The following is a 27,340-nucleotide window of genomic DNA, read 5'->3' on the forward strand; positions in this document are numbered from 1 at the left end:
GACCCGTCCCGCTCCCCGCCGGGCCCGGAACCAGGCAGCGGCCTGCGGCAGGGACACGCGTTCCTCGTGCATAGGCGGGAGGGGAGCCCCGCGCCGCGGAGGCCCCGCCCCCGCCCCGCCCCCCGGGCTGGCCAATGGCCACCCGAGGAGTCGCCCAGCGCGAGGCGGACGGCCCGGGGCAAGCGGAAGTCGCGGCCGCCGCCCCCCGCCCCAGCGCCCCGGCTCCCGCTTTGTTCCGTCCCCGCCCCGCCTCGCGGACTCTCGCAGAGAACCGAGTGGCAGGCGCTGATTGGTAGCCGCCGGGCAGCCAATCAGAGAGGAGCACCTCAGAGCAAGCTGCGGCCTTTTAAAAGCGCCGGTTCCTCCCGGAGGCGGGGAAGGGGCGGGGCGTATGCAAAGCAGGAGGAGGAGGAGGCGGGCCGGGGGGCGGGGAGAGGGGGGAGGGAAGGGCCGAAGGCGGCTCCGGAGAGCGGCGGCGCGCGTGCTGGGCCGGCGCACTCGTGGAGCCGCGGGGTTGGCTCCTCCGCGCGGCCGGAGCCGGGGGAGGGGAGGAGGCGGGCGGGGGCTTTTAAAGCCTCTCCGCCGCGCGCCGTCCCAACGGACGCCCGGCCGGGATTGGCTCAGCCGGCCAGGCTCCCGCCCCCCCCGGCCAATCCCCGAGCGGCGCTGCCCGCAGGCTTTTTCTTTCTCCTCCACGCGATCTCGCTCCGGCTGGGGCCGGAGATAGGCGGGGGCGCGCCCGAGCCGCAGCCGCCGGAGCAGCCGCCGCCGCCGCGATGAGGCTCCGCACAGCCCGCCTGCTGCTCCTGCTCCTGGGGCTGGCCCAGCTGCTGGTGCTGGCGAGCGCCGAAGCGGCCGAAGGTGAGTGCGCGGCGGGGGGCCGGGCCGGCGGGGCCGGCGTTAGGGGCCGCGCCCGCCCCGGGGCCTCCGGCCCCCGCGCCTTTCCGCCCAGTGCGTCCGGGGGGGCCGCCCCCGACAGCCGCTGCCCCCCCCCGCTCCAGGGATAGAGATTCCCCTCGGCCCCCTCCCCTCCTCACCTCCCAGGCCCCTCCGGAGCCCCCCGAGAAGCTGACTGAGACGGCTTTTGTACGAGTGGGGAGGACATCGCCGCGTTTACACAAACACGCAAAATCAGGGTTTTCAGGATGATCTGGAGAAGCAGGTGAAGCGGGAACTGTAAACTTGAGGAAAGACGTCTGTTAGAGCTGGGGGTTAACCGAGACGCGGGTCCAGGTGAGAATGGGACATAGTCTTTGTTTTTTTTGAAAGGAAGGGAGGTAACTAGAGTAGAAGTCCTTTCTCCAATAAAAGCACTGTATAAAATGTAAAAAGCACATAAGAATTGTTCATCACACTCAAAAGTCTTTATCAGTACTCTGTGCAAAACCTCTTCCATCCAGACTCCTAGTTTACGGACCTTGCAGCGGTACAAATAAAAATCTATGCATTCTACTCGCTGTTAGCCCTGTAATGGAATTGTGTTCCGAACTCTTTCAGACACAGATTTATCTTGATCACAGACTCACGGTAGTCATTGTCTAAGTGGAAAGTGATCTTAAAGTGGACTTTTTAAGCTTGAAATCACACAGCGCTGTTTTAAGCCTAAGAGATAGGAATCATGTTTGCAGATTTTGAATTTGCATTTTGGGGGACAGAAAAGTTAGCTTAACCCTAGGACGATCTTAGAATCCAATGGGTCTGCTGTCTGCTTTCTGGCTGGCTACCTGATAGACAAACAGTGCCGATGGGTTTTGTTTTTGTTTTTTGTTTTAGGTTTTTGCAAAGCTATGGGGTTAAGTGGCTTGCCCAAGGCCACACAGCTAGGTCATTATTAAATGTCTGAGGCCGGATTTGAACCCAGGGACTCCTGACTCCAGGGCCGGTACTCTATCGACTTCGCCACCATAGCTGCCCCGTTGCATATGGTTTAAATATGGACTCAGTGAAATAATCGAGATAAATTGTCGAATGAAAAAAAAAAGTAAATTAAAATAGGTGCTCCAAACACCAGAAACTATTCTTTTCTGGCTTTGCAGAAATCAGGGTCATACAACAGAAAGTATCTCTGGGAAACAGCTAACTCAGCATAAGGCTAATTTAAGCTAATCCATGTGATCTAAATTTTAATAGAGGAAATTAATGGAGTTAACTTTTGGGTAGGTCTCAAGATCAGTATTCACTCTAGAACAAGAGTTCTTAACTTTTTTTGTGTCAGGGATATGCCTGACAAGCAAAACCACTGGTCCCCGTTTCACAATAAGGTTTTTAAATACATACAATAAAGTATGGAGAATGTCAAAGAAAGCCTGTTACACTAGAACTTATCCAAAAAAATTTAAGTTCATAGACCCCCAGAGTAAGAATCCTAGTTCCAAGGTTAGTTACCCTGAATCACCCCATTTCAGACAATAGTGCCATTTGTTTTTAGATCTCTGAACTCAGGAAATTTCAATAATTTTTTTCATGTTTTTTTTTTCCCCCAACCAAGGTAGAACAAAATGTTTATTTTCCCCCAAAATCTTTATTTTTTAAAACTTGTCAGGGTGGCTAGGTGGCACAGTGGATAAAGCACCGGCCCTGGAGTCAGGAGTCCCTGGGTTCAAATCCGACCTCAGACACTTAATAATTACCTAGCTGTGTGGCCTTGGGCAAGCCACTTAACCCCGTTTGCCTTGCAAAAAAAAAAAACCTAAAAAAAAAAGCTTGTCTCTTGAGGTCTAGCTATCTAAATGCTCCCACAGTTTAATCACCAAATTTCTGCCTTAGGCTCTGTAGGCAGTTACATATTACATACTTACGTGACAATACATAACTGTTGGTTGGTACTCTCTTTTTTCATTCTCCAAAACAGCAAAGAAAAACTTCTTATTGGATAAATACTCGGTTTTGTTTGGTATTACATTTGTTCTTAAAAATGACAAGAGGGGCCAGCTAGGTGGCGCAGTGAATAGAGCAGCAGCCCTGGAGTCTGGAGGACCCAAGTTCAAATCCAGCCTCAGACTCTTAATAGTGATCTAGCTGTGTGGCCTTGGGTAAGTCACTTAACCCCATTGCCTTGCAAAAACCTAAAAAAAAAGTGGCAAGAGTTATGGCAGTTAGGGATAGAGTACAGGCCCTGGAGTCAGGAGCATCTGAGTTCAAATTTGGCCTCAGACACTTAATGTGTGACCTTGGGCAAATCACTTGACCCCACTGCCTTGCAAAAATAAAAAAAAAGTGCTTTAAATGCCTCCCCCTCTTTTTCTTGAAATAAGTACCTTTAGTAGCCTAAAAGCATGACTGTCTAAGCATATACAACAAACACTTATGAGGTTCCTACTGTTTATTTGAAAGGAGCTGCTGGACCCTGAGGTTACTAAAAGAAAAGCATAACTCCCTGACCTTAAAATAGGTGATCTTGTACATGATGAGTTTTTCGTGGTGATGAATAATCCCTGATTTGCATCTGGCCTGCGAATGAACTGGAGAATACTCAGCTTTACCAGCCAGCAGTTTTTCCTTTTGTGTGTTTGAATTCAAACTTTCAGGCATTGCTGTAATTAATTTAGTATCATTTTTTGAGAATTGATTCTAGAATAATTGTCTGCTCCCAAAAAGATCCTTTCTTAAACCTGAAAGAGGGGTATAGGTGGAAGAATCCTGCACCTGTCCTAGGAAAGACTGGAATAGAAGGTCTAATGTCCACATCTTTATACTAAAGGACAGCAGTCCTTCAGTTTTTTTGAACTTGAGTTTCTTCACTTGTCAAATGGGGATGATATACCACCTGTCTCGGTGGTTGTTAAGAAAGTGCTTTTTTGTATCAGAAAGCACTGTATGTTTAAACATGTAGGTTAGTCAGGTTGACACTCTGAAAAGACCTAGAATTGTTGATTGGGATGATAGATGAGGGATCAAAGTTGAGAGAAAATTCTGTTTGACTTGGAAGACTGTAAAAGTCAACAAGTTGCTTCTTGACCCCTATGTCCTCCCTTAAAAGTATTAGAAACTTTGTAACCTTAGGGAGTTTACTATCTCTTATTGCTTATCTTTTTTGTCTTATAAACTGCCTATTCCCTAGATACATCATCTCCTTCTATGTGCTTCCCCCTTGTTGGAACCCTCATAGAAACTTTTCCTAATAATATTCTGGACTATAAACTTCTAGTTTCATATATGATTGATATTCTCTCTACCTGTGACCTCAGGGGTTGGAAATTAAAAAAAAAAGGACTTTTCCCTATCCTGGAGTTGACCTGATTATAGAAATGCCCACTGCCTGACCCCCAATGGAACCAATTGCCTCCTTCTAAAGCATTGGCCTGCTATGGTCTGAAGACCACTTTGCAAGGGGTCCTTGACAGTCTCCCCAGTTGTCTCTTCCCTGTCACTTCACAGACCACCTTTAGAGATCCTCTTTTTTGTGAGGTGTCATTATTAGCCATTGTGAGGGAATATTCAGAGATATTGTGGATCTTGCTCTAACTACAACAGATAAAAAGGGCTTCTTCTGCAAAGCTTTTAGTCCTAGCAGCATATCATGACATGGAATTAAGACATGCTTGGGAAACTGTGGTTCAGAGCTCTGAGTACCTTGATGGGCAAACCAACAATACATCTTTGTGTCATTCTTGTTAGATTTTTGAGATATGGAAGGTGCTGTCTTCAGTGGAAGAACAAACCTCCAAGGACTGGAGAAGGAGGAGGACTTGGATTTGAGCTATTTCTTTTAGAAAATATTCCAGGGTTTTTTTTCCTTTGAAGATGGAAAGGACTTTCATGTGTTTGGAAGGAAAAGGCAATAAATTTAGACACATCTTTAAATATATATATATGTATATATATAATATATATGTATATATATAATATATATGTATATATATAATATATATACACATACACACACACATATGCGTAGACAGCTGTATGTGTGTGTTTGTGGTTAGTGTTAGCATAATAATGATAGTATGTAAGTACTTTACTAATATGACCTCATTTGTTCCTCACAACCTTGTGAAGTAGATGCTATTATTATCCCCACCCCCCCCTTTTTTTTCAAGGCAGTGGAGTTAAGTACATTGTCCAAGGTCACATAGCTAGATAATTATCAAATGTCTGAGGCTGTTTTTGAACTCAGGTCCTCCTGTCTCTGGGGCCTGTGCACCATCTAACTGCCCTATTATTCACATTTTACAGAAGAGAAAACTGAGGCAAGCAGATATTAAGTGACTTTTTAAGTGAAGCCAGATTTTAACTCTGGCCCTCCTGACTCTAGCTTACCTCTAACCACTGCTTTACAAATCTGCCCCTGAGAGAAGGATTGGGGGCAGCTAGGTGACACAGTGGATAAAGCACCCATCCTAGAGTCAAGAGGACCTGAGTTCAAATGTGACCTCAGACATTTAATAATTGTCTAGCTGTGTGACCTTGGGCAAGTCACTTTAGCCCCATTGCCTTCAATAAATAATTTTTTTTTATTAAAAATCAAGCAGAAATTTTAAAAAGAGAGAAGGATTATAGGAAGGAAAGAAAAACAAAGAAATAAGGCAATAATTCACAGTATTATTTCATATAGTGCTTTATTCATAAAGTGCTTTGATGTTTGCAAAGCTTTCTTATAACAATCTAGTGGTGTCAGTATTATCTCTTATTTCACAATGAGAAAATTAATAAAAAAAACAGACAAAAAAACCAGACAAAAGAGATGGCTAGGTTGTGCAATGGATAGAGCATTGGCCCTGGAGTTAGGAGGACATGAGTTCAAATCCAGCCTTGGTTGTGTGACCTTGAGCAAGTCACTTAACCCCATTGCCTTGCAAAAATCAAAAACCAAACAATGAGGAAATTAAAGATGTGACTAGTTATACAAGCAACAGTGTTGACACCAGGTTTTGAATCTTGATCTCCTAACTCCCAAATCCAGTATTCATTTTGCTAGTTTCTTGAGGGTAGAGACAGTTTTTTGGCTTTTTTTAAATATTCCCAGCATGTAGCATAGTACCTGAAATATAGTAAGTGCGGAATAAATGTTATTGATTGCTACCAAACACTCTAAAACACAGGTAACTTTTATCATTAGAGTAGTTTGTGAGATTGTCTGCCAGGAGTGGGGAAGTTGGGGTTGGGAAACTAGGCGTAAATATGACTTTGAGAAGTTGCTTACTAGGGAATTAACAAATCAGATATTTTGCTTGTTTTGAATTAAACGCTGGTGATGTTTACCCTTTATTCTCAAAGAAAATTATGACATCAGGGAGGTGATGCTGTGATATCACATAAATTGGATTTGAGTGAAGGGGGAAGGGCTATGCTAAGTCACTAGCCTCACTTTCTCCTCTGAAATCATCTGGGTCCAATGGCCAGATATGAATCAGGATGACTGGAGATGCCCTGGATGAGGGGCATTCAGGGTTAAGGGACTTGCCCAAGGTCATGCAGCTAGTAAGTGTCTGAGACTGGATTCAAAGTCCTATCCTGCTGACTCCAAGAAATTTCTGTAGATGCATCAAACTGAAAAATACAAACCACTGTATACCATTGTGTATCTTAATCTGTTGATATTCTGTGGTTTGGAAGCAAGGAGGGAAGAAATGGGAAAGTAAGCCTGATATAGGAACATCAAGAATCTTTGAACACAGTTTTCAGGTGGTTGATGGGTAAGTAATCTGGGTAGGGAGTTAAGAATAGCCAAATCACTCATGATAAAAAATGCTTTCCACCTCCAAAGAAAGAGCTAATGGAGTCTGAATGCAGAGTGAAGTACCCTATTTCTCATTTTATTTCATAGTTTTTTTGGTTTGTATTTTCTTTTACAACATAAACTAATATGGAAATACATCTTGCATGATTCCACATTTATAACCTAGAACAAATTGCTTGCTGTCAGGGACTGGGAGTAGGGGGGTGGGAGGAGAGAATTTGGAACTCAAAATTAAAAAAAATTATTAAAAATTGTTTTTACATATCATTGGAAAAAAATCTATTCAAAAAATCCCAACAACAGCTATGCTTTGTAAAGAGATAGGGGTTAAGAGAGGGGAAGTCTTGGCTCAGGGAAATAAGAGTCAAGTGATTTGGGAAGAACATAATGGGTAAGCTCCATTCTCAAGATCTTGAAGTGACATGAGATCCAGTGGTATGAATATGCTCTGTGTGTGTGTGTGTGTCTCTCTCTCCCCACCCCCCTTCTCTCCTTTGGAAATAGTATTATATTTTTTCCAGTTACAAGTAAAAGATAGTTTTCAACATCCATCTTTTATAAAATTTTGAGTTTCTTATATTTTCTCTTTTCCCTCATTCCTCCACAGGACAGCAGGCAACCTGATATAGGTTATACATGTGCATGTAAACATTTCCATAATAGTTATGTTGTGGAAGAAACAGAACAAAAATGAAAAGCCTGAAAATAAACAAAAAATTGAAAATAGTATGCTTTGGTCTCCATCAAGACTCCATAGTTCTTTCTTTGGATGTGGATAGCATTTTCCATCATGAGTCTTTTGGAATTGTCTTGGATTGTTATATTGCTGAGAAGAGCTAAGCAAATAATAACTGACAATAGCAGTGTTTCTGTTACTTTGTACAATGTTCTGTATCTTCTCACTTCACTCAGCATCAGTTCACATAATTCTTTCCAGGTTTTTCTGTAATCTACCCTCTTGTCAATTTGTATAAAATAATAGTATTCCATTTCATTCATGTACCATAACTTGTTCAGTTATTTTCCAGTTGATGGGTATCCTCTCAATTTCCAGTTCTTGCTACCACATAAAGAACTATTACAAATATTTTTGTACATGTAGTTCTTTTACCTTTTTTTATGATCTCTTTGGGATACAGAAAGTTTACAATTCCCCAATTTTTCCATATCTTTTTCATTTATTATTTTCCTTTTCAGTCATTTTAGCCAATCTGCTAGTTGTGAGGTGGTACCTCAGACTTGTTTTAGTTTTAATTTCTCCAATTGGTAGAGATTCAGAGCATTTTTATATGTACTCGAAATATCTGAAAACTGCCTGTTCATAATCTTTATCAATTGGGGAATGACTTGTATTCTTATAAATTTGACTCAGTTATTTATATATTTGAAAAATGAGACTTAAAAGAAATGCTTAATATAAAAATTGTTTCCCATCTTTCTGCTTTCCTTCTAATCTAAAAATTGTTTCCCATCTTTCTGCTTTCCTTCTAATCTTGATTGCATTGATTTAGTTTGCAAAATCTTTTTAATTTAATTTAATCAAAATGATCCATTTTTAAATTTCAGAATGTTCTCTTGTTTAGTCATAAATTCTTCTCTTTTCCATAGATCTTACAAGTAAACTATTATGATATCATTTTTTTATGTGTAAAGCATGTACCCATTTTGACCTTATCTTGGTTTAGGGTGTGAGATGTTGGTCTATGCCAATATATCGAGTTTCTGCCTCACCATTTTCCAGTTTTTCTAGCAGGTTTTTATTAAATAGTGAATTCTTATCACAGGAACTGGAGACTTTGGGTTTATCACACAGTAACTATAGTCATTTACTACTTTGTCTTATGGACCTAATCTATTCCACTGATCTTCCACATTTATTTCTTAGTATCAAATAATTTTGATGATTGCTACTTTATAATATAGTTTTAGATCTGGTATGGCTATGTCATATTCCTTTGCATTTTTTAAAATTACTTTGATATTATTAACCTTTTGTTTTTCCGGATGAATTTTACTATTAATTTTTCTAGTTCTATAAAACAGTTTTTGGCTGTTTCATTGATATGGTATTGAAAAAGCAAATTAATTTAGGTAGAGTTGTCATTTTTATTATATTAGCTCAGCCTACCCATGAGCAATTCATATTTTTCCCCGTTATTTCTATCTGATTTCATTTGTATGAAAAGTATTTTTTAATTGTGTTCTTATGTTTCTGGGTTTGTTTTGGCAAATAGAATCCTAAATATTTTATATTGTGTGGAGTTATTTTAAATGGAATTTCTCTTTCTATCTCTTGCTGCTGGGCTTTGTTGGTAATACATAGAAACGGTGATGATTTATATCACCTTATATAATAAATTCTGAGACTTGGCTAAATTTGTTAATTATTTCAAGTAGTTTTTTGTGATTTCTCTAGGATTCACTAAGTATACCATCATATTATCTGCAAAGAGTGATAGTTTTGCTTCTTCATTGCCTATTCTAATTCCTTCAATTTCTTTTTCTTCTTTTATTGTAAATCTAAAAGTTGAAGTATAATTTTGAATAAGAATGATGATATCCTTGTTTCTCCTTTGACCTTACTGGTCTTCTACCTTATCCCATTAAAGATAATACTTGCTGATGATTTTAGATACTGCTTATCATTTTAAAGAAACCTCCATTTATTCCTATGCTCTCTAGTGTTTTTAATATTTTGTCGAAAACTTTTTCTTTACCTGTTGAGATATACCATATGATTTTTGTTTCATTATTGATATATATAGCCAATTATGCCAGTAGTTTTCCTAATAGTGAACTAGCCCTGAATTCCTGGCATAAATCCCACCTGGGTCATGGTTTATTATGTTGTAATTTCTTTGCTAATATTTTATTTAAAATTTTTTTTGCACCGATATTATTTAGGGAAATTGGTCCATAATTTTCTTTCTTGGCTCTTCATGATTTAGGTATTTGCATCATAAAAGGAATTTAGGAAGACTCCTTTTTCCAAATAGTTTATATATTAATCGTATTGGAATTAACTGTTCTTTAAATATTTGGTAGAATTTCTTTGTAAATCCATCTTCATTGATAGAGTTCATTGATGATTTGTTCAGTTTCTTTTTCTCAATTCTAATATTCAAGTATTTTTATTTCCTCTTCTGTTAATCTGGGCAATTTATATTTTTGTAAATATTCATCCATTTCACTTTGTCGAGTTTATTGACATATAATTGGGCAAAATAACTACTAATGTTTTAATTTTGTCTTCAGTGGTGGTAAATTCCCCCTTTTTGTTTTTGATACTGGTGATTTGGTTTTCTTTCTTTTTTAAAAAATCAAATTAACTAGTCTTTTCTCTATTTTATTGGTTTTTTTAATAAAAGCTTTTAGTTTTATTAGTTTAGCAATTTTTTCAATTTTATTAATCTTTCGATTTTCGGAATTTCTAATTTGATATTTAATTGGGTATTTTACATTTGTTCTTTTTCTAGCTTTTTAAATTGCATGTCCAATTCTTTGATCTGTATTTTCTCTATTTTATTCATATAAGCATTTTAGAAATATAAAATTTCCTCTAAGCACTGCTTTGGCAACATCCCATGAATTTTGTCTCATTATTTACTTTGAAATTATGATTTCTCTGATTTGTTTGACCCACTCATTCTTAATGATTAGATTAGTTTCCCTTTGTTACATGTAATTTTTATTACATCATGATTTGAAAAGAATGCATTTAGTAATTCTGCCTTTCTGTATTGAATAGTCAGTTTTTGTGTAGATACCAAGCATCACTGAGAAAAAAAGTGTATACCTTTCTATTCCCATTCAGTTTTTTCCAAAAAGTTTATCATATCTAAATTTTCTAAAGTGCTTTTCACCTCCTTAACTTTTCTCCTTTTTTTTAAAGAGGGGAAGGTTGTTGTCCCCCCAACTAGTATAGTTTTGCTATTTCTTCCTTTAACTCAGTTAACTTCTTTAAGAATTTGGATGCTCTACCACTTGGTGTATTTATATATGTCTAGAATCAATTTTTTTCATTGTCATATAATTTCTTCTTTGTCTCTTTTAATTAAATCTATTTTTGCTTTGAGATCAGGATTTCTATCTTGTAACACATGTTCATAGTCAACCACAACAAATTTCCAAGTTGTTCTTGTCCAAAAATTCATGTTTCATTCTGCATCTTGTATCCTTTGCCTTTCTTTTGTAGGATGAGGTTGAGCAATATGCTTTATCATTAGTAAGAGAATCTTATTTGATCATTGTATTGATCAGAATTTAGTTTCTTTCAAATTTTCTTGATTCTTTTCCAAAATCTTTAAAATGTTTTAGTATTGGATGTGTTCTGATTCTGTTTATTTACTCAGTATCCATTGTTACAGATCTTCCCCAGAACATTTATGTAGCATAATTTGTTCAATCATACTACTGCTGTTTGTGGGCATTCCCTTGGTTTCTGGTTCTTTGGCATTACAAAAAAAAGCTTCTTATAAATATTGTTGTGCTTATGTGGATTCTTTTCTCTCTTTGACCTCTTCAGACTAGAGATCTAGGAGTTAGTGTCATGGGATCAAATGGTGCCCTTCAGTTTAGTGATTTTTTTTTTTAGACATAGTTCTGAATTGCATTCCAGAATGGATAATTGTTAGAATAGTTCCCAGCTCCATCAATTCATCCATGTGCATGTTTTCCTGAAACTCCTCCAACATTTGTCATTTTCATTTTTTTTTCAGCTTTGCCAATCTGTTGTTTGCAAAGTAGAAACTCAAGAGTTGCTTTAATATGCATTTCTTCATTATTTGTGACTTGGAGCGTTTTTAAATTTCCTGTTCATCAATTAGAGAATTATTCTTATATATTTGAATTAATTCTTTATATGTAGAAAATGTAACATTTAAGAGAGAAATGTGCTGCAAAGATTTTTCCCCCATTTAATTGTTTCCCTTCTTATTTTAGCAGCATTAGTTTTAGTGTGAATTTATTCTTAAATGTATAATAGTAGCAAATATTTATATGGTGCTTTAAGTTTCCAAGGATATTTTTTACATATATTATCTCATTTGATACTCAATACAACCCTGGGGTTAGGTGTTTTTAGTCCCATTTTACAGACGAGAAAACTGAGGTGGGAAAAAATATGACATCCTGGATTTTACAACAAATAAGTGTCTGAGGCTCACAGTGAACTCAGTTCTTCCTCTTAGGTTTTTTTTTTTTTGTTTTGTTTTTTTTTTTTGCTAGGCAATGGGGTTAAGTGGCTTGCCCAAGGCCACACAGCTAGGTAATTAATAAATGTCTGAGGCGAGATGTGAACGTACTTTGTCCACTGCACCACCTAGGCGCCCCATTCCTAACTTTTAAGTTCAGTCCTGTATTCATTGTGTTACCTAGCTTCCTAAATCACAGCATATTAGAGATCATCATCTATTGTAATCCTTACAAGAAAACAAGCATTATGTTAATAGATATATTAGATGGACAACCAGATTAAAATGGCAAATGATTATAGTTTTGTTTTCTTTTTGGAATTTGTTATTAAAACAAACAAAGAATAATAGCTCCTATTTCTTTAGTGTTAAGTTTAAAATTTTTATTTTATTTCAAATCTCTTCTCATTGAAAAGACAAAAAATGTTATCTATTATAGTTTGTTCATTTTTTTTACAATATTCTCATTTGATCCTCACTACAAAATAAATTCTTAAAAATCAATCACATTTTTATATTAATCAAAAAGTATTAGATACCTATACAGAGCCCTGTGCTAGATGGGGGGAGGGAGATATAAGTATACACAAAACAAAACTTATTTTGAAGGAGGCTCCATTCATATATAAACATACAAATAGTATTGTAATGTGCGTAAATACAAATAACTACAAAGTGTTTTGAGCAGGAGGGCACTAGCAGTTGGAGGCATCAAGGAAGAAAGGGACTCAGGAACTCAGAAAAGAAAGGGGAAGGTGTTCCAGCAATGTGGGGCAGCTCCTGCAGAAGCAGGAGATAGATTGTACTGCTTAGTGGATAGAAATAAATCCACTTTGATTGCCTTTCAGCGTGCAGGATGGACAGGAATGCCTATTTTGGCTGGAAAGACAAGCTGGGGCCTGGCTGTTTTAAGGCTTTAAAAAATACACAAGAGTTTCTGTTGTATGCTCGAAGCATTTGGAGGCCAGGAGAGTTGAATAGAGTAGTGATGTGATTACATATGCACTTAAAGAACATTTCTTTGGCAGCAGCATGTAGACTTGACTGGAGGAAGAAAAGGCTCAAGGCAGCAAATCCTTTAGGGGAGAGTGTTGTAATAATCTACTGAAGAGATTAAAAAGGTATGATTTAAGGTTATAGCTGTGTGAGTAAAGAAATTTCAGATTCAAGGGATGTAGTGAAGGTTGAAATGGCAGTGACTAGTTGGATATGTGGGGTGAGATAGAAGAGGGAGTCCAGAATAATGCTAAAGTTGCAGTAACAAAATCAAGGACTCAATAATAATAATGAGAACCATAAAAAAGCATGAAAAATCAAGAAGTGAACCTACCAAAGCATTTATAATATCTTTATAGATGCAATTATAAAACCTTCTTTAGGTTTTTGCAAGGCAAATGGGGTTAAGTGGCTTGCCCGAGGCCACACGGCTAGGTAATTATTAAGTGTCTGAGACTGGATTTTGAACCCAGGTACTTCTGCCAGTGCTTTATCCACTGCGCCACCTAGCTGCCCCTCCACTGCTCCACCTAGCTGCCCCAACAGATTTAAACAATATGGCAAGGGGCGGCTAGGTGGCGCAGTGGATATAAGCACAGGCCCTGGAGTCAGGAGTACCTGGGTTCAAATCCAGTCTCAGACACTTAATAATTACCTAGCCGTGTGGCCTCGGGCAAGCCACTTAACCCCATTGCCTTGAAAAAAAATGTTAACAATATGGCAGAAATTAGGTTTAGACTAATAGATGTAAACCAAAATTCATAATGTATTTTGCTAAAATGCTAAACTTCTTACATTTTTTTAAAGATTTTATTTATTTTGAATTTTACAATTTCTCCCCTAATCTTACTTTCCTCCACCCACCTCCCACAGAAAGTAATTTGCCAGTCTTTACATTGTTTCCATGGTATACATTGATCCAAATTGAATGTGATGAGAGAGAAATCATATCCTTAAGGAAGAAACATGAAGTATAAGAGATAGCAAGATCAGACAACAAGATAACAGGTTTTTTCCCTAAATTAACGTTAATAGTCCTTGGTCTTTGTTCAAACTCCACAGCTCTTTATCTGGATACAGATGGTATTCTCCATTGCAGACAGCTCCATATTGTCCCTGATTGTTGCACTCTTGGAATGAGCCAGTCCATCAAGGTTGATCCCTCACCCCCATGTTGCTTTTAGGGTGTACAGTGTTTTTCTGGTTCTGGTCATCTTGCTCATGCAAATCCCTCCAGGCTTCCCTGAATTCCCTTCCCTCCTGGTTTCTAACTCATTAAAGTAATTTTTTTGGAATTTTGATTGGTAGGACACTAAACAGGTAGTTTAGTTTTGGTAGAATTGTCATTTTTATTATATTAACTCAACCTATCCATGAGCAGTTGATGTTCAGAATTTAAATCTGATTTAATTTGTGTGAGAAGTGTTTTATAATTGTTTTCAAAAAGTTTCAGAGTCTGCCTTGGCAAATAGACTCCCAGGTATTTTATATGTCTGAGGTTACTTTGTTTCTTTTGTTTGTTTTTTTAGGTTTTTTTGCAAGGCAAGCGGGGTTAAGTGGCTCGCCCAAGGCCACACAGCTAGGTAATTATTAAGTGTCTGAGGCCAGATTTGAACCCAGGTACTCCTGACTCCAAGGCTGGTGCTTTATCCACTATGCCACCTAGCTGCCCCTATTTACATGTTCTGTTGGTTTCTTGTTTTTTTCTCTGTGTACTTTACAGATTTTAGTGTTTGTTATTTTCATTTTTTGTTTGTGAATTCATTGATCCTCCACCAATGCAGATTGTTGCCTCTGTACTCTCTTTAAGAGTTGTCTGAGAGGTTGACATGACTTGCCCCAGCATCATAAAACCAATGTATGTTAGAAGTGAGACTTTAAGCCAAGTCTTTCTGTCCAGTGGACTCCAACTCTCTAGGCAATATATTATTGTGTTGCTGTTAAGTCGGGTTTTTTTTTCTTTTGTAAGGCAATGGGGTTAAGTGGCTTGCCCAAGGCCACACAGCTAGCTAATTAAGTGTTTGAGGCAGGATTTGAACTCAGGTACTCCTGGCTCCAGGGCCAGTGTTCTATCCACTGCACCACCTTAGCTGCCCCTGTTAAGTGTTGTTTTACCCACTGTGCTCCAAAGGTTCTATCAGTTGAATTTGTATTAAACTCCAGTATATATAGCAATAAGATACTAGATTTGAGAATATGTTGCTGTCTTCTAATATACATAGAATACTTTTTTAGGGCATCCCTGTTAAAAACTAAAGAACTAAATAACATAAGGTTTAATTTATATTTAAATTCAACCTGGTTTCATTTGTCTTTGTAATGCATGGTGGTTTGGAGGGTGGATCCACTTAAGAATAATACCTAATGTTTTACTTTCTTACCCTTTTATTTGTTCTGTTTTGTGTGTGTGTGTGTGTGTGTGTGTGTGTGTGTGTGTGTGTGTTTTGCCACTCTTAAGGGCAAATACTCAGTGAATTTATTTTAAATAACACTTCATAGATTGAAAACTGTTCCTTGTGACAATTATGGCATAGGAATTAAAGAGATTGTTGAAACTAAATTTTACCTTCCACTCTTTTAACAAAAATTAGCAGTGATATAACTTTTGACATAAATAAATAGGGAAAGAACCTTTTCTGTCTTCTCTTTAATTCTTCTAGTTACTCTGGCTTCTTTATAATTAACCTGGCAATTTCCTGCTTAAGTAGTCCACTGAAAAAAGCAAGCATAGATCAACTATACATCTGAAATTATGCAAAGCATTTCTGTAGTCATATTTTTTAAAAAGCAAGAAAAATAAAGAGAAAATTATACTTCAGTTGGCATACAGTATTTATCAGTTCTCTCTCAGAAGGTAGATGGCATTTTTTCATCATGAGCCCTTTGGAATTCTCTAGAATAATTGTTTTGGCCAAAGTAACCAACAGTTGATTTTCATTGCTGTTACAGAACTCATTGTTCTCCTTATTCTCATTTCCACTGGTGGCGCAGTTTCAGAGATTTCTCTCCTTACAGCCTACTAAAGGGAACAAACTTAGCTGCCTCTTAGTACCAGTACCTTCTTTGTGATAAATATTCTGAGACTTTGTAGGAACCTGCCTTTTACAGGTTAGCCCTGAGCTATCCAAAATGTGGATGCCACCTGTAGAGCGATTTTATGCAGCCTGACTATGGGGTTACTAAATGCTGTAGTAAATGAAGCTGAGTTACCACAGAGCTCTCACTAAAATGGCAAATCAAACTAAATTGTCTATTGTTCCAATAAAAACTTTTAAAAGTAAGGTTGGACAACCCTGTGTTAGCCCATAAGTATTTGTCTCAGAGTTGTCCCTTATTCTTAAATCATTCTCAGTTTTTGTGTGTAAACTTTGAATCTTTCTGTAGCTTTTGGGGCGGGATTTTTAGTAGATGGTGGATTATTTATCTGGTGTTTAACCTAGCCTTGGGTATGATTCTGTTTTTAAAAGAAAGTAAGCTTTTTTTCTCTTCTATTCTTAATACCTTCTTGACTCTGTTGTTGTTTCACTCCATTTGGGGTTTTCTTGGCACAGATACTGGAATGGTTTGCCATTTCCATCTCTGGCTCATTTTACAGATGAATAACTGAGGCAAATGAGATTAAGTGATTTACCCAGGGTCACAGGAGGCCAGATTTGAACTCTTGAAGATGAGTCTTCCTGACTGCAGGCCCAGGACTCTATCCACCTAGCTTTCTTCGAAGCTCTAAAATGCTACAATTAAGTAAAGGGCATGCTTTTTGGTCCATTTCCTTTTTTTTATTATTGTGAATTCAACACACAAACTTTTCCATATCTAAGAACAAAAAAGGAGTGTTGCATATGACACTGTGACTCTGTTGTATATAGCTTGTTTTTTTTTAATATACCTTAACTTTAATGTGATAATACCATTATTATTACCCTGCTGGTCTTTCTACCCTCCCTACCAACCATACATTTTGCTCTGTGTATTTTTAAAATGTTTTATTGATGTCCCTTTTCTTTTGCCTTTTTTGGCATGGCTATCAGAAGCCATCCCCTGTAACAAATAAGTATAGTTGAACAAAACAGCACTCATTTGACCTTTTCTGAAATTATATATTTCATTCTTTTGACTTCTTCTGTCAGCCATGCATTCTTACCCATTGTCAATTCTTTTTCACATATGCTTTTCTTGTTGCCTCCAATCTTAGTATCTATTCCCTACTGACTTATTTTACTGGATAGTGACAGTTGAGATGGATGACCCATAAAGTAGTGTCCACAGAGGACTGCTTGAACTGGCATCAGGCTTGTGGGCATGGTATGTTAACATGCTGGAAAATGAAATGTGGTAAGCAGAGGAGAGCCAAACAGTCATTAAAAAAATGATTAACCAAAGAACAAAATATTAGGGTAATTTTATCTGTAGAGGGCTTTGTAAATTTCAGTCTGTATTCATTTGAGTCTCTTAATTGTATGTGAGGCAGGATATAAATGACTTTACCAAGGGTCTGTCTGGATGTGCTAAGTCCAGAATTAGGTAAAAACCAGGGCTTTCTGATTCCTACCTTTCACTCTTTCACATTTATACTGTTTCTGTCACAAGAAAATGCTATTTGCTGATGGAAAATCAGGTGAAAGCATGTGGATATGTAATGTCCACTGACGTTAATCAGTCTTTCAGATTAAAGATCATGACCATGAAGATCACGATAGAGGTAACAAATTTAGGCATGCTTCTTTTAGTTGAAAAGTATATATGAATTCAGAATTTTTCCTTTAAGATTTGTAAACCTATTTTTTGCAACAAACAAAAATCTATGTTCTTTTTTAAATGCTTGAATTTAAAAAAAAACAGATTAAATACTTGATGTTGCCTTTTTTAAATATTCTCCTGAAATTGAGACACAGGAGATTTAATAAAAATGATTATTTTTTTCCCCTTGGTTCTCTTGTTTCTCCTTAGAATTTGTTAGACTAGTGGCTGTTGAGTCTTTATAATTACTAATCCTTAAATTTATAATCCATTAGGGAATTTGTGTAACTAATGTGAGATGGATTTTGTTTTCTAGATTCTTTTGTTAAAGGTGATGCTATTGATGAAGAGGAGGAGGAAGAAGATTATGATGAAGATGAAGAAGATGATTCTGAAGTGAAAGAAGATAATGGGGTCCTGGTTCTGAATGATGACAACTTTGATACCTTTGTGGTTGACAAAGACACTGTGTTGCTGGAATTTTATGCTCCATGGTTAGTATACTTTGGCATATAGGAGTGGTGTGCAACGATCCACCTACCCAGGTTTGGAGGGTAATTTTTCAACTATAACAACTCATGAATACAATTTCTTGAGAGTTTTAGGTTGTAGTATTTGTCTGTGGAAGGCTATAGATCATTTCATTTTAATCAGTATGTTTAATTAGCTGGCTATAACAGTAAGTTTCTTTTGTCCATTGTCCATACTTACTGGCTTGAGAATTTTTCTGAAATTATGTATTTCATTCTTTTGTTCTCCTTTTGGGAAACATTCCTATAAATGGAAGGAGTATTCTTTTGGCTTCTTCTGTCAGCCATGCATTCTTACCCGTTGTCAATTCTTTTTCACATATGCTTTTCATGTTGCTTCCAATATTAGTATCTATTCCCTACTGACTACCTAAGGTCTCCTGGGCTCTTTGGGACAGAGTGAGAACATTTCTATTGAACCAACATTTTTAAAAAACTGTCTTTGTTCTGTGCATTTCATGGAGCCAGGTGCTGTGTATATAGAGGTGAAAACTGACCTCAAGGAGTTTAAAGTATTTTTTTGACATAGACTAATAACTCTTAATAGAAATTTAAACATAGCAGCTGTGTAGGCATCACCTATCAAGGGCATGACTGATATATCAAAAGGAAATAAAATGCCTCTAGTTTGGGGAAGTAGGATCCGAGAATACTTCATGGAAGAAGGGTTATATAAGTCAGAACTTGGAATGTATTTAATTGGAAAAGAAGTTGGAAAGCCCATTCTAGGACACCTAAGGATAGAACTGGATCAGGGAATCCAATTTGGCTGGAGCATTATATATTTAAATAAGAAAGACATGTAAAATAAGCCTGGAAAGGAAAACTGATGATGAACCTCCTGACTGAGAAGTTATAGATTTAAGATGCAGAATAAGATGGACATTTTTGGACATGGGCAATGTGAGAGTTTGTTTTACTTGAGTATATATTTATTATTATAAGAGTGACTTTTTTTTCCCCCTCTTAAGTTGGGGAGAGTGAGTATTTAGTGGGAAGGTATAAGTAAATTACTTGTTACTTGGGGGGACAGTATAAAATAGAAATAAACCTGGACATACAAAATGAAACCAGATTGTGGAGGGCTTTGAGTCCCAGGCTAAATGAGGGTATACTTGGGGGGGGGGGGGGCTTATGATCTTTTTATTATGAAAAGGCATTTAAATCATAAGAAAAAAGCATGACCTTTGAATTAATACCTTCCAACAAAGTTTTCTATGAAACATACAGGTACCTTGAAAGATATAACTATAGCAATAACCAAGGTTTTTCTGGAGATAGCTCATACTGGCCTTTTATGAGCTAATTGTTCAATTCTATTTTTTTTTTGAGCATTTATACCTCAGAAACAAGCAAATGCTATAAATCAGAGCTTGATTTATTGGGTTTTTTTTAAGATTTTATTTATTTTGAGTTTTACAATTTTTCCCCTAATCTTCCTTCCCTCCCCAATCCCCCACAGAAAGCAATTTGCCAGTCTTTACATTGTTTCCATGCTATACGTTGATCCACATTGAATGTGATGAGAGAGAAATCATATCCTTAAGGAAGAAACATAAAGTTTTTTTCTTTCTAAGTTGGGCTTTGTTCAAACTCCACAGTTCTTTCTCTGGTTACAGATGGTTTTCTCCATTACAGTCCGAAATTGTCCCTGATTGTTGCACTGATGGAATGAGCAAGTCCATCAAGGTTGAACATCACCCCCATGTTGCTGTTAGGATGTACAGTGTTTTTCTGGTTCTGCTCATCTTGCTCTGCATCAGTTCATGCAAATCTCTCCAGGCTTCCGTGAATTCCCATCCCTCCTGGTTTCTAATAGAACAATGGTGTTCCATGACATACATAAACCACAGTTTGCTAAGCCATTCCCCAATTAAAGGACATTTACTTGATTTCCAATTCTTTGCCACCACAAATAGGACTTCTATGAATGTTTTTGTACAAGTGATGTTTTTACCCTTTTTCATCATCTCTTCAGGTATAGACCCAGTAGTGATATTGCTGGATCAAGGCGTATGCACATTTTTGTTGCCCTTTGGGAGATATACATTTTCTTCACTGGGCTTAAAGTCTGTTCAACAGAGAAGTTCTGATTTGTGAATGTAAGAAGTTTGTTGTGGCTGCTAGTAAAAGATGGATTGAAGAAGGGAGACACTGGAGACTACCTTAAATCATTATCACTATTTATGTATGAAGGAAGAAAGTTGTGAACCAGAGCACTGGAAATTAAAAGAATGAGATTGAGAAAATTAAAAAGTCTAAAAATGAGGCATGTGAGAAAATTTTAAGCATTAGTATCTGAACTCTTCACAATTTGTTATAACACAAAAGCATTTCTATACCATAGTTTATTCTACCACTTCCCAATTTCTAGTCATGAAGTTTTTTATACAAATAGGGCCCTTTTCCTTCATAGTAGCATCAAAATATTTATTTCCATTGGTTAGTTCATTGAATCAAAGGGTATATGTTAGAAGATTAATAGAACTTTTTTTAGGTGGTTATCAACAACTTATGTTGTTTCCTTGGAACTATATTCATGGCTATTTTTACATTGGGAAGTAAGTATTGCTTTTGGATCTATTTGCTATAGATACTTGATATCAAATTTTTTATTACATGTAATTTCCATCTAGATCCTTTTTTATTTTTGAAACATTGCTTTTTGTCATGCATAGTCTGTTTGTTTTGTGTAATTCAATCTAAAAATTCCCTGATAATTTTCCCTACAGATAAAATTATTTCTCCTCTAAAGTGGAAATCAAGGCATGACAAAACTGGAAAGGATATTAGAGTGCTTCTAGTCTGACTCATAGCTGAACTGGAAGATCTTAAATGAGGGGGCAAATTCTGATCCTTAGACCTAAATTTGTACCTCTGCAGCTTTTACTCATTGATCCTAGACATACTTGGAAGTCATTTACCATGTCCTCCAACCCCATTTCAGATTTTTTTTTAAAGGCTAAATCCCCCCCAGTTCCCTTTAATAGATCTGACTAGTTACCCTTCCCTGAATATTCTTCAGCCAGTTCTAAAAGTGTGACATTCAGACCTGACTACTGTCCTTTAGGTCATTGGTATTAAACTCAAATAGAAATGGTGGCCACCAAATGAGGGCACATATTACACTATCTGTGTTCTATTACATTTTTGTTTATTGGGTTAATTTTTTCCCAATTTCATTTGGAAATTTCCTGCTCTATAGGTCTGATCAGGATAGCATACAGTAGAACAGCTCTCTCTCATAGATATGATCCTTTGCTTAATACAGTCCAAGATTGTGTTATTAAGCTTCTTAGCTGTTATTTCACTCCAGCTCATTGATCCCCCAGGCCACCAAAACTCTTAGACCTTTCCCCAAGAAACTAATCATTCAAAACACCTGACTTTTAAGTTGTCATATATGAAATACCCATTTGCATACTACTCCCCTTTTTTATATTCATGAAGTTGATTTCTTTTCAAAACCTGAGTAAGATTTTACATATATCCCTTTGGGATTTCATCTTTTTAGATTAGGTTAAAGATTCTAACTTGTTTAGATCTTTTTGAATAACATCTGGTCATCCTGTGTTTAACTATCCCTTTCCCAGCTTTATGTCATCTAGATATTTGATAAACTTGCCAATTTTTCCTTTATCTGTGTCACTGATAAAAATATTAGTAACGGGACCCAAAAGCACAGATCTTTAAGGTGTTCACTGGGAGCAGGGATCCAATACTGCAGGCTGAACCAGGTTAAAATAGAATTTAGAAATATTTAACCCAATAAATAAAAATAAAATAAAACACAGATAACATAATGTTAACGTGTGGTTTTCCAAGTCAATATGTGACCCTCATTTGGTAATCTCCATTTCTATTTGAGTCTGATACCAGTGATCTAGAGGACTAATGTTTTTCATGTCAAAAATATTAATGTTTATCCTTTGCACTATATAAAACTGAAAATTGAGCATATGCAGTAAAAAGGGGGAAAACAAGGATGCCCACTCTTTTCCCCATTTTCTAGAAATGCTAGTAATATCAGATGAGAAACAAATTTAAGGCCTAATAAAAGATAAACAAAGAATCAATAAAACTCCTATTTGCTGAGATCTAATGCTTTATTCAGAAAATTCTAGGAAATCAGCAGTAGTCAGTACAGATATAGTCTACAAAATAAACTCAAAAATTAAGGTCATTTACAAAATTTAAGAGAACCCAATAATAGGTAGATATCATTTCAGAATCTTGGCATCTGAATAACCCATAACTCATCTTTTCCACAAGACTTAATGTAGGGCGGCTAGGTGGCGTAGTGGATAAAGCACCAGCCTTGGAGTCAGGAGTACATGGGTTCAAATCTGGTCTCAGACACTTAATAATTACCTAGCTGTGTGGCCTTGGGCAAGCCACTTTAACCCCATTTGCCTTGCAAAAATATATAAAAAAAAAGACTTAATGTAAGAAACTGTCAAATTCATTGCCAAAATCTAGATAAACTAATATAGCTTTCTTCTAATTTGTCAAAATAGTCTAACCCTATCACAAAAGGAAATGAGGTTTATTATTGATGAAGCCACACTGTTATTTTGTGATCTCTTTTGCTTACTAACCCTCTGCTTAATGATATATTTTTAGATGAATTAGATTTTATTATGATACATTCAATATATTTAATCCTTTAAAATGTTTTTGGTCCTTTTGGAAGAGAAGAATGCTTTAGTAGAATCTGGCAAGCAGTGATTCCTTGAATAGATTCTATAGAGATGAAGTTAACAGTTAATCTATAATTCATGAACTCCCTTTTTTAAAAAGACATTTTAATCACTATATTTGAGTATAATTGATTTCCTTTTGAATTCACTTAACTTATTTTTAGGCATTTAAAAACATTACTCTGAGATGGTGTCCATAGATATCAACAAACTGCTCAAGGGGCCCATGACATTTAAAAAAGGTTAAGAACTCCTGCTACTCTGCGAGAACAGAATTTTTATTTTCTCTAAACTTTTTGTCTCAAAATCCCTAACACAGTGGTATCTCCATGGGAAGGGCTTGTTAAATATTCTTTACTGTCCTGAATTGAAACATGAGTTGGTATTCCTGACTTAATTGAAGTTGTAGTACTAAAGATCTTATTTTTTGTGTGTTTTTATTTGATAATAACTTTAAATTTAAGCTATTTTTTTTCCTTTCCCCCAAATCTTATCCCCAGGTGTGGACACTGTAAGCAGTTTGCTCCCGTGTATGAAAAAATAGCTAAGACCCTTCAAGAAAATGATCCTCCTATCCCTGTTGCCAAAATTGATGCAACAGCAGCATCTACTTTAGCCAGTCGCTATGATGTGGGAGGTTATCCCACCATCAAAATCTTGAAGAAGGGGCAAGTAGTGGATTATGATGGCCCAAGAACAGAAGATGGTAAGCTGTTCCTTTGTTTTGCTTAGACCTTGCTCATAGATAGGTGATGAAATGTTTGGTTGAGTGTATGGGATAGGCCATTTTCAGGATCTAAAACTGCAGGCTTCCTCTTTCCTTTTAAGAATCGGTTGATCTAGAGCTATAGGTTATCTTATTTCTCTTTATTAATAATTCATTTATGTAGTGCTTGAGAGCATTGGAAACAGCCCCAAACAGGTCCTTACTGCTGCATATTGACTTAGAAAAACCACAAATTAACAAAGCTTTTATTGTTTACTTTGTTAAACATTTCCCACTTATATTTTAATCCAATTCAGCTTGACTTGGAAATTTTTCCTAAAAGGAGTGTGACAATCTCTGCTATCAAAGAAATGATGCCTTTTCCTTGCTACTGAAGTACTTAATATAGATGTACTTATTGTCCTCATTTGATGGCTGGGGCCACCAACTTAATGCATAAGAATCATTGTTGCCACTGGAATTCAGGTCTTTTGATTCACACTTTTTTCACCTTTGGTGGCATGAAAATTGAAACCTTAGAAGTAGTGAATGGAACCCTTCAGCTTAAGAACTGAGGAGGACCAAAATTGTGGCATCTTCTCTCCTCACGTGAAGGAGAAGACATGAGGTTGTGTCCCCCAGTGTGTGCAGTAATAATGGCTAGTGTTTACCATGCTTTAAGTTTGCAAACTGCTATTGGTGAATAAACTGAATCTGAGTCCAGTACATTCTTTAGGCCACTGATCTGCTCCTATTCAGAGAATAAGAAAATTTATTTCTCGAAAACAGCTATTTGAATGTCCTTATAGCAGGATTTCTTTATGCCAATGGCATAAAGAAGAGAGTGTGTTAGAGTCACAACCAGATTTCCAGGTTTTTGGTGTAAAATCATCATTTCAAGCTAATATGAGAAATGTGAATAAAAAGTATTTAAAAAGTATGACTGTATGATCTCTCTGCCCCCACCAGGGGAATATGGTTAAGTTCCTCCTGGGGTCATGTAAGCAGGTGATTTAAGGAACATTTGGGGGACATTGGGAGGCAGGTAACAGCACCCAAGGGATATCACCCTCTTGACTACAGAAAGTTTTGATTGCCTAAAGTATTATATATGTGGAGGTTAGTAATCAAATTCAAGGCTGAGGGCAGGAAAAGGTAGTGGTAGAAGCAGTACAAAGCCAGAAAATTAAAGAAGCGCACTGACAAGGGATTGTCTTACTTCCCTTTGGCCCCTTATCATAGTAGTTTTCTATGTCAGGAATTTCTTTTCTGTCTAGCCTTATATTTGCCTCCTGGACCTTTTCAGATGGTTCTAGACACCCATGACATAGAACCTGCAAATTCTCCTCAAAGAGAGTCTTCATTCATTTTCTGGTGTCAAAGAAAGTAACTGAGAACTTTGATCATTCTCATCTGGTTTCTTTCAGACATTGTTGCTAAAGTCAAAGAGGTTTCCCAACCCAATTGGACCCCTCCACCTGAAGTGACACTGGTGCTTACTAAAGATAATTTTGATGAAGTGGTGAATGATGCAGACATCATTTTGGTGGAGTTCTATGCTCCTTGGTAAGATGAATATATCACCTTGGTAAATTGGGACTGGTTTGCTGTTTAATAATTATTAAGCACCTTCCTTTCCTAACCCTGAATTAATACAGTGGTGATGAGATTATTTTAGGTTTTTTTTGTTGTTGTTGTTTTTTGTTTTTTTGCAGGTCAAACGGGGTTAAGTGGCTTGCCCAAGGCCACACAGCTAGGTAATTATTAAGTATCTGAGGCGGTGATGAGATTTTGAAAGGAAGTGTATTTCACAGATTCATTGGGAAAAGAAAGGTGCATAGTAATGATGGGAGTGGAAAATTAGTAAATAAAGCAGTATAGATATTTGTAAAAATCATAAAAAGGAGGGTTACTGTAAAGTTGTTCTAAGAATGGCAGGCATCACCTAGAATAATTTGCAGTTTGGAGTTTAAATGTAATTTTTTTTTTTACTATATTTGGCTCTCTACTTTAAAAATTCTTATTGATAGTACAAATTAATATTATAAATCAGATAACAGAGAATGTTTTAAATACTTTGAAAATAATACTTATTTGCATGCAAACATTTGCTCCCTGATTGATTTGAGTAGTAAGTCTTCTAATGACCTCAACTAGGCAACAAGTAATACATAATATATGTAATAGAAACTAATGAAACTTTCTTTTAAAACATGTTCTGTAAGTGTTTCTACTAATTCAGAATATCTTTAATCAATTAGTGGTGTTTTCATCATACATTAATTTTCTTATATCTAAAGCAACATGATTATATCTAACCAACCTAAATATTAGTATATAAGACATCTTCCTCTGATGCACAATAAAATGTTTTGGGTTTTTTTTTGGACCAGATCTGTGATTTCATTGGAATAGAAAGATCCTAATGAAGAAGTTTCCTCTGTTGCAGCTAGGCAGCTGTAAAGAATAATGCATAGTCTAAAAACTCAAGTTATCCCAAAACATAGACTGGGTTCAGTGACTTCTCCATGATCACTAAGCCAATATGTATTAGAGCAGAAAATTGCCTTTGTAATTTTTTTAACTGATTAAGAAAAAAAAATCAGTATCCATTATTTCATTGTATGGTTAGATCTTGATGCATTGCTCTTAATTGCCAGGTAAAAGAGCCAAGTTTTCTCTTTGGAAAAATTGCCAGAACTTCATCAGTGTTGAAAGAGTGGATAGAGCACTGACCCTGGAATCAGGAGGACCCGAGTTTAAATCTGACCTCAGACACTTAATAATTGCCTAACTGTGTGACTTTGGGCAAGTCACTTAACCCTATCAGTGCTGAATATTTAAATGGACCAGTTAGGGGTGGCAGTCAGGAGAAATAGTAGACAGTAGAGGTGCTGTCTATTTCTGATTTTGTCTTGTGTTTTGTTCTGTGAATGGAGAATTAATTTTCCCATGTATTGAGTTAGCCAGACTTAAAGATTTTGGTGAGGATTCCTTTCATGATTAGGATGCCTCTGAGGTTCCTTCTGAAATTTTGTTCATCCTTGTTGGAGTTGTTCACCTGTAAAATATGCTTTTACTTTGACAGGTGTGGACACTGCAAGAAACTTGCTCCAGAATATGAAAAAGCTGCAAAAGAACTCAGTAAGCGTTCTCCACCCATTCCCTTGGCGAAAGTAGATGCCATAGAAGAAACCGACCTGGCCAAGAGGTTCGATGTCACTGGATACCCAACTCTGAAGATCTTTCGCAAGGGAAAAGCTTTTGATTACAATGGCCCACGAGAAAAATACGGTATTGACTTTTTCGCTAACACTATGCTGGGAGGAATAGCATCATTATTTGGGAGTTATCAGGAAGATGATGTGATGTTGATGTTATGTTTGTTCTTTGGCCTCAAAGAAGACATCAGGGAGGTGATGCCATGATAAGCACATAAATTGGATTTGAATGAGAGGGTCTATGCTAAGTCAGCAGCCTCCCTTTCTCCTCTGGAGTCATCTGGATCCAGTGGCCAGATATGAATCAGGAAGACTGGAGATGACTCTGGATGTGAGGCAATCAGGTTATAGTGACTTGCCCAGGGTCATATAGATAGTAAATGTCAAAGATTATATTCAGATCCCATCCTTCTGACTACAAGGCCAGTGTTCTACCCACTGAGACACCTTAGCTGCATCAGGAAGAAAGCATTAGTTAAAATCTGCTTCTAAGAGTTGAAGCAAGAATAATCCAGAACAGAGGCCGGAGCTGTGAGTCTGGAAAGCAACAGTTGTTCTATTTCTTAGACCTGTTCTTTG

General features: G+C 37.1%; 1 protein-coding gene across 1 annotated transcript in view; it reads left to right on the plus strand.

Moving 5' to 3' along the window:
• Positions 1–582: 582 nt before the first annotated feature.
• Positions 583–27,340, plus strand: part of PDIA4 (protein disulfide isomerase family A member 4) — a 36,485-nt gene continuing 9,727 nt past the window's right edge. The window contains exons 1-5 of the mRNA XM_074193458.1: positions 583–861; positions 17,921–18,098; positions 23,335–23,540; positions 24,968–25,106; positions 26,629–26,834. Coding sequence (XP_074049559.1) covers positions 777–861; positions 17,921–18,098; positions 23,335–23,540; positions 24,968–25,106; positions 26,629–26,834 — 814 coding nt within the window. The 5' untranslated portion in view covers positions 583–776. The remainder of the gene's footprint in view (positions 862–17,920; positions 18,099–23,334; positions 23,541–24,967; positions 25,107–26,628; positions 26,835–27,340) is intronic.

This window comes from Macrotis lagotis, chromosome 7, assembly GCF_037893015.1.
Source record: "Macrotis lagotis isolate mMagLag1 chromosome 7, bilby.v1.9.chrom.fasta, whole genome shotgun sequence".
Taxonomy (NCBI): Eukaryota; Metazoa; Chordata; class Mammalia; order Peramelemorphia; family Peramelidae; genus Macrotis; species Macrotis lagotis.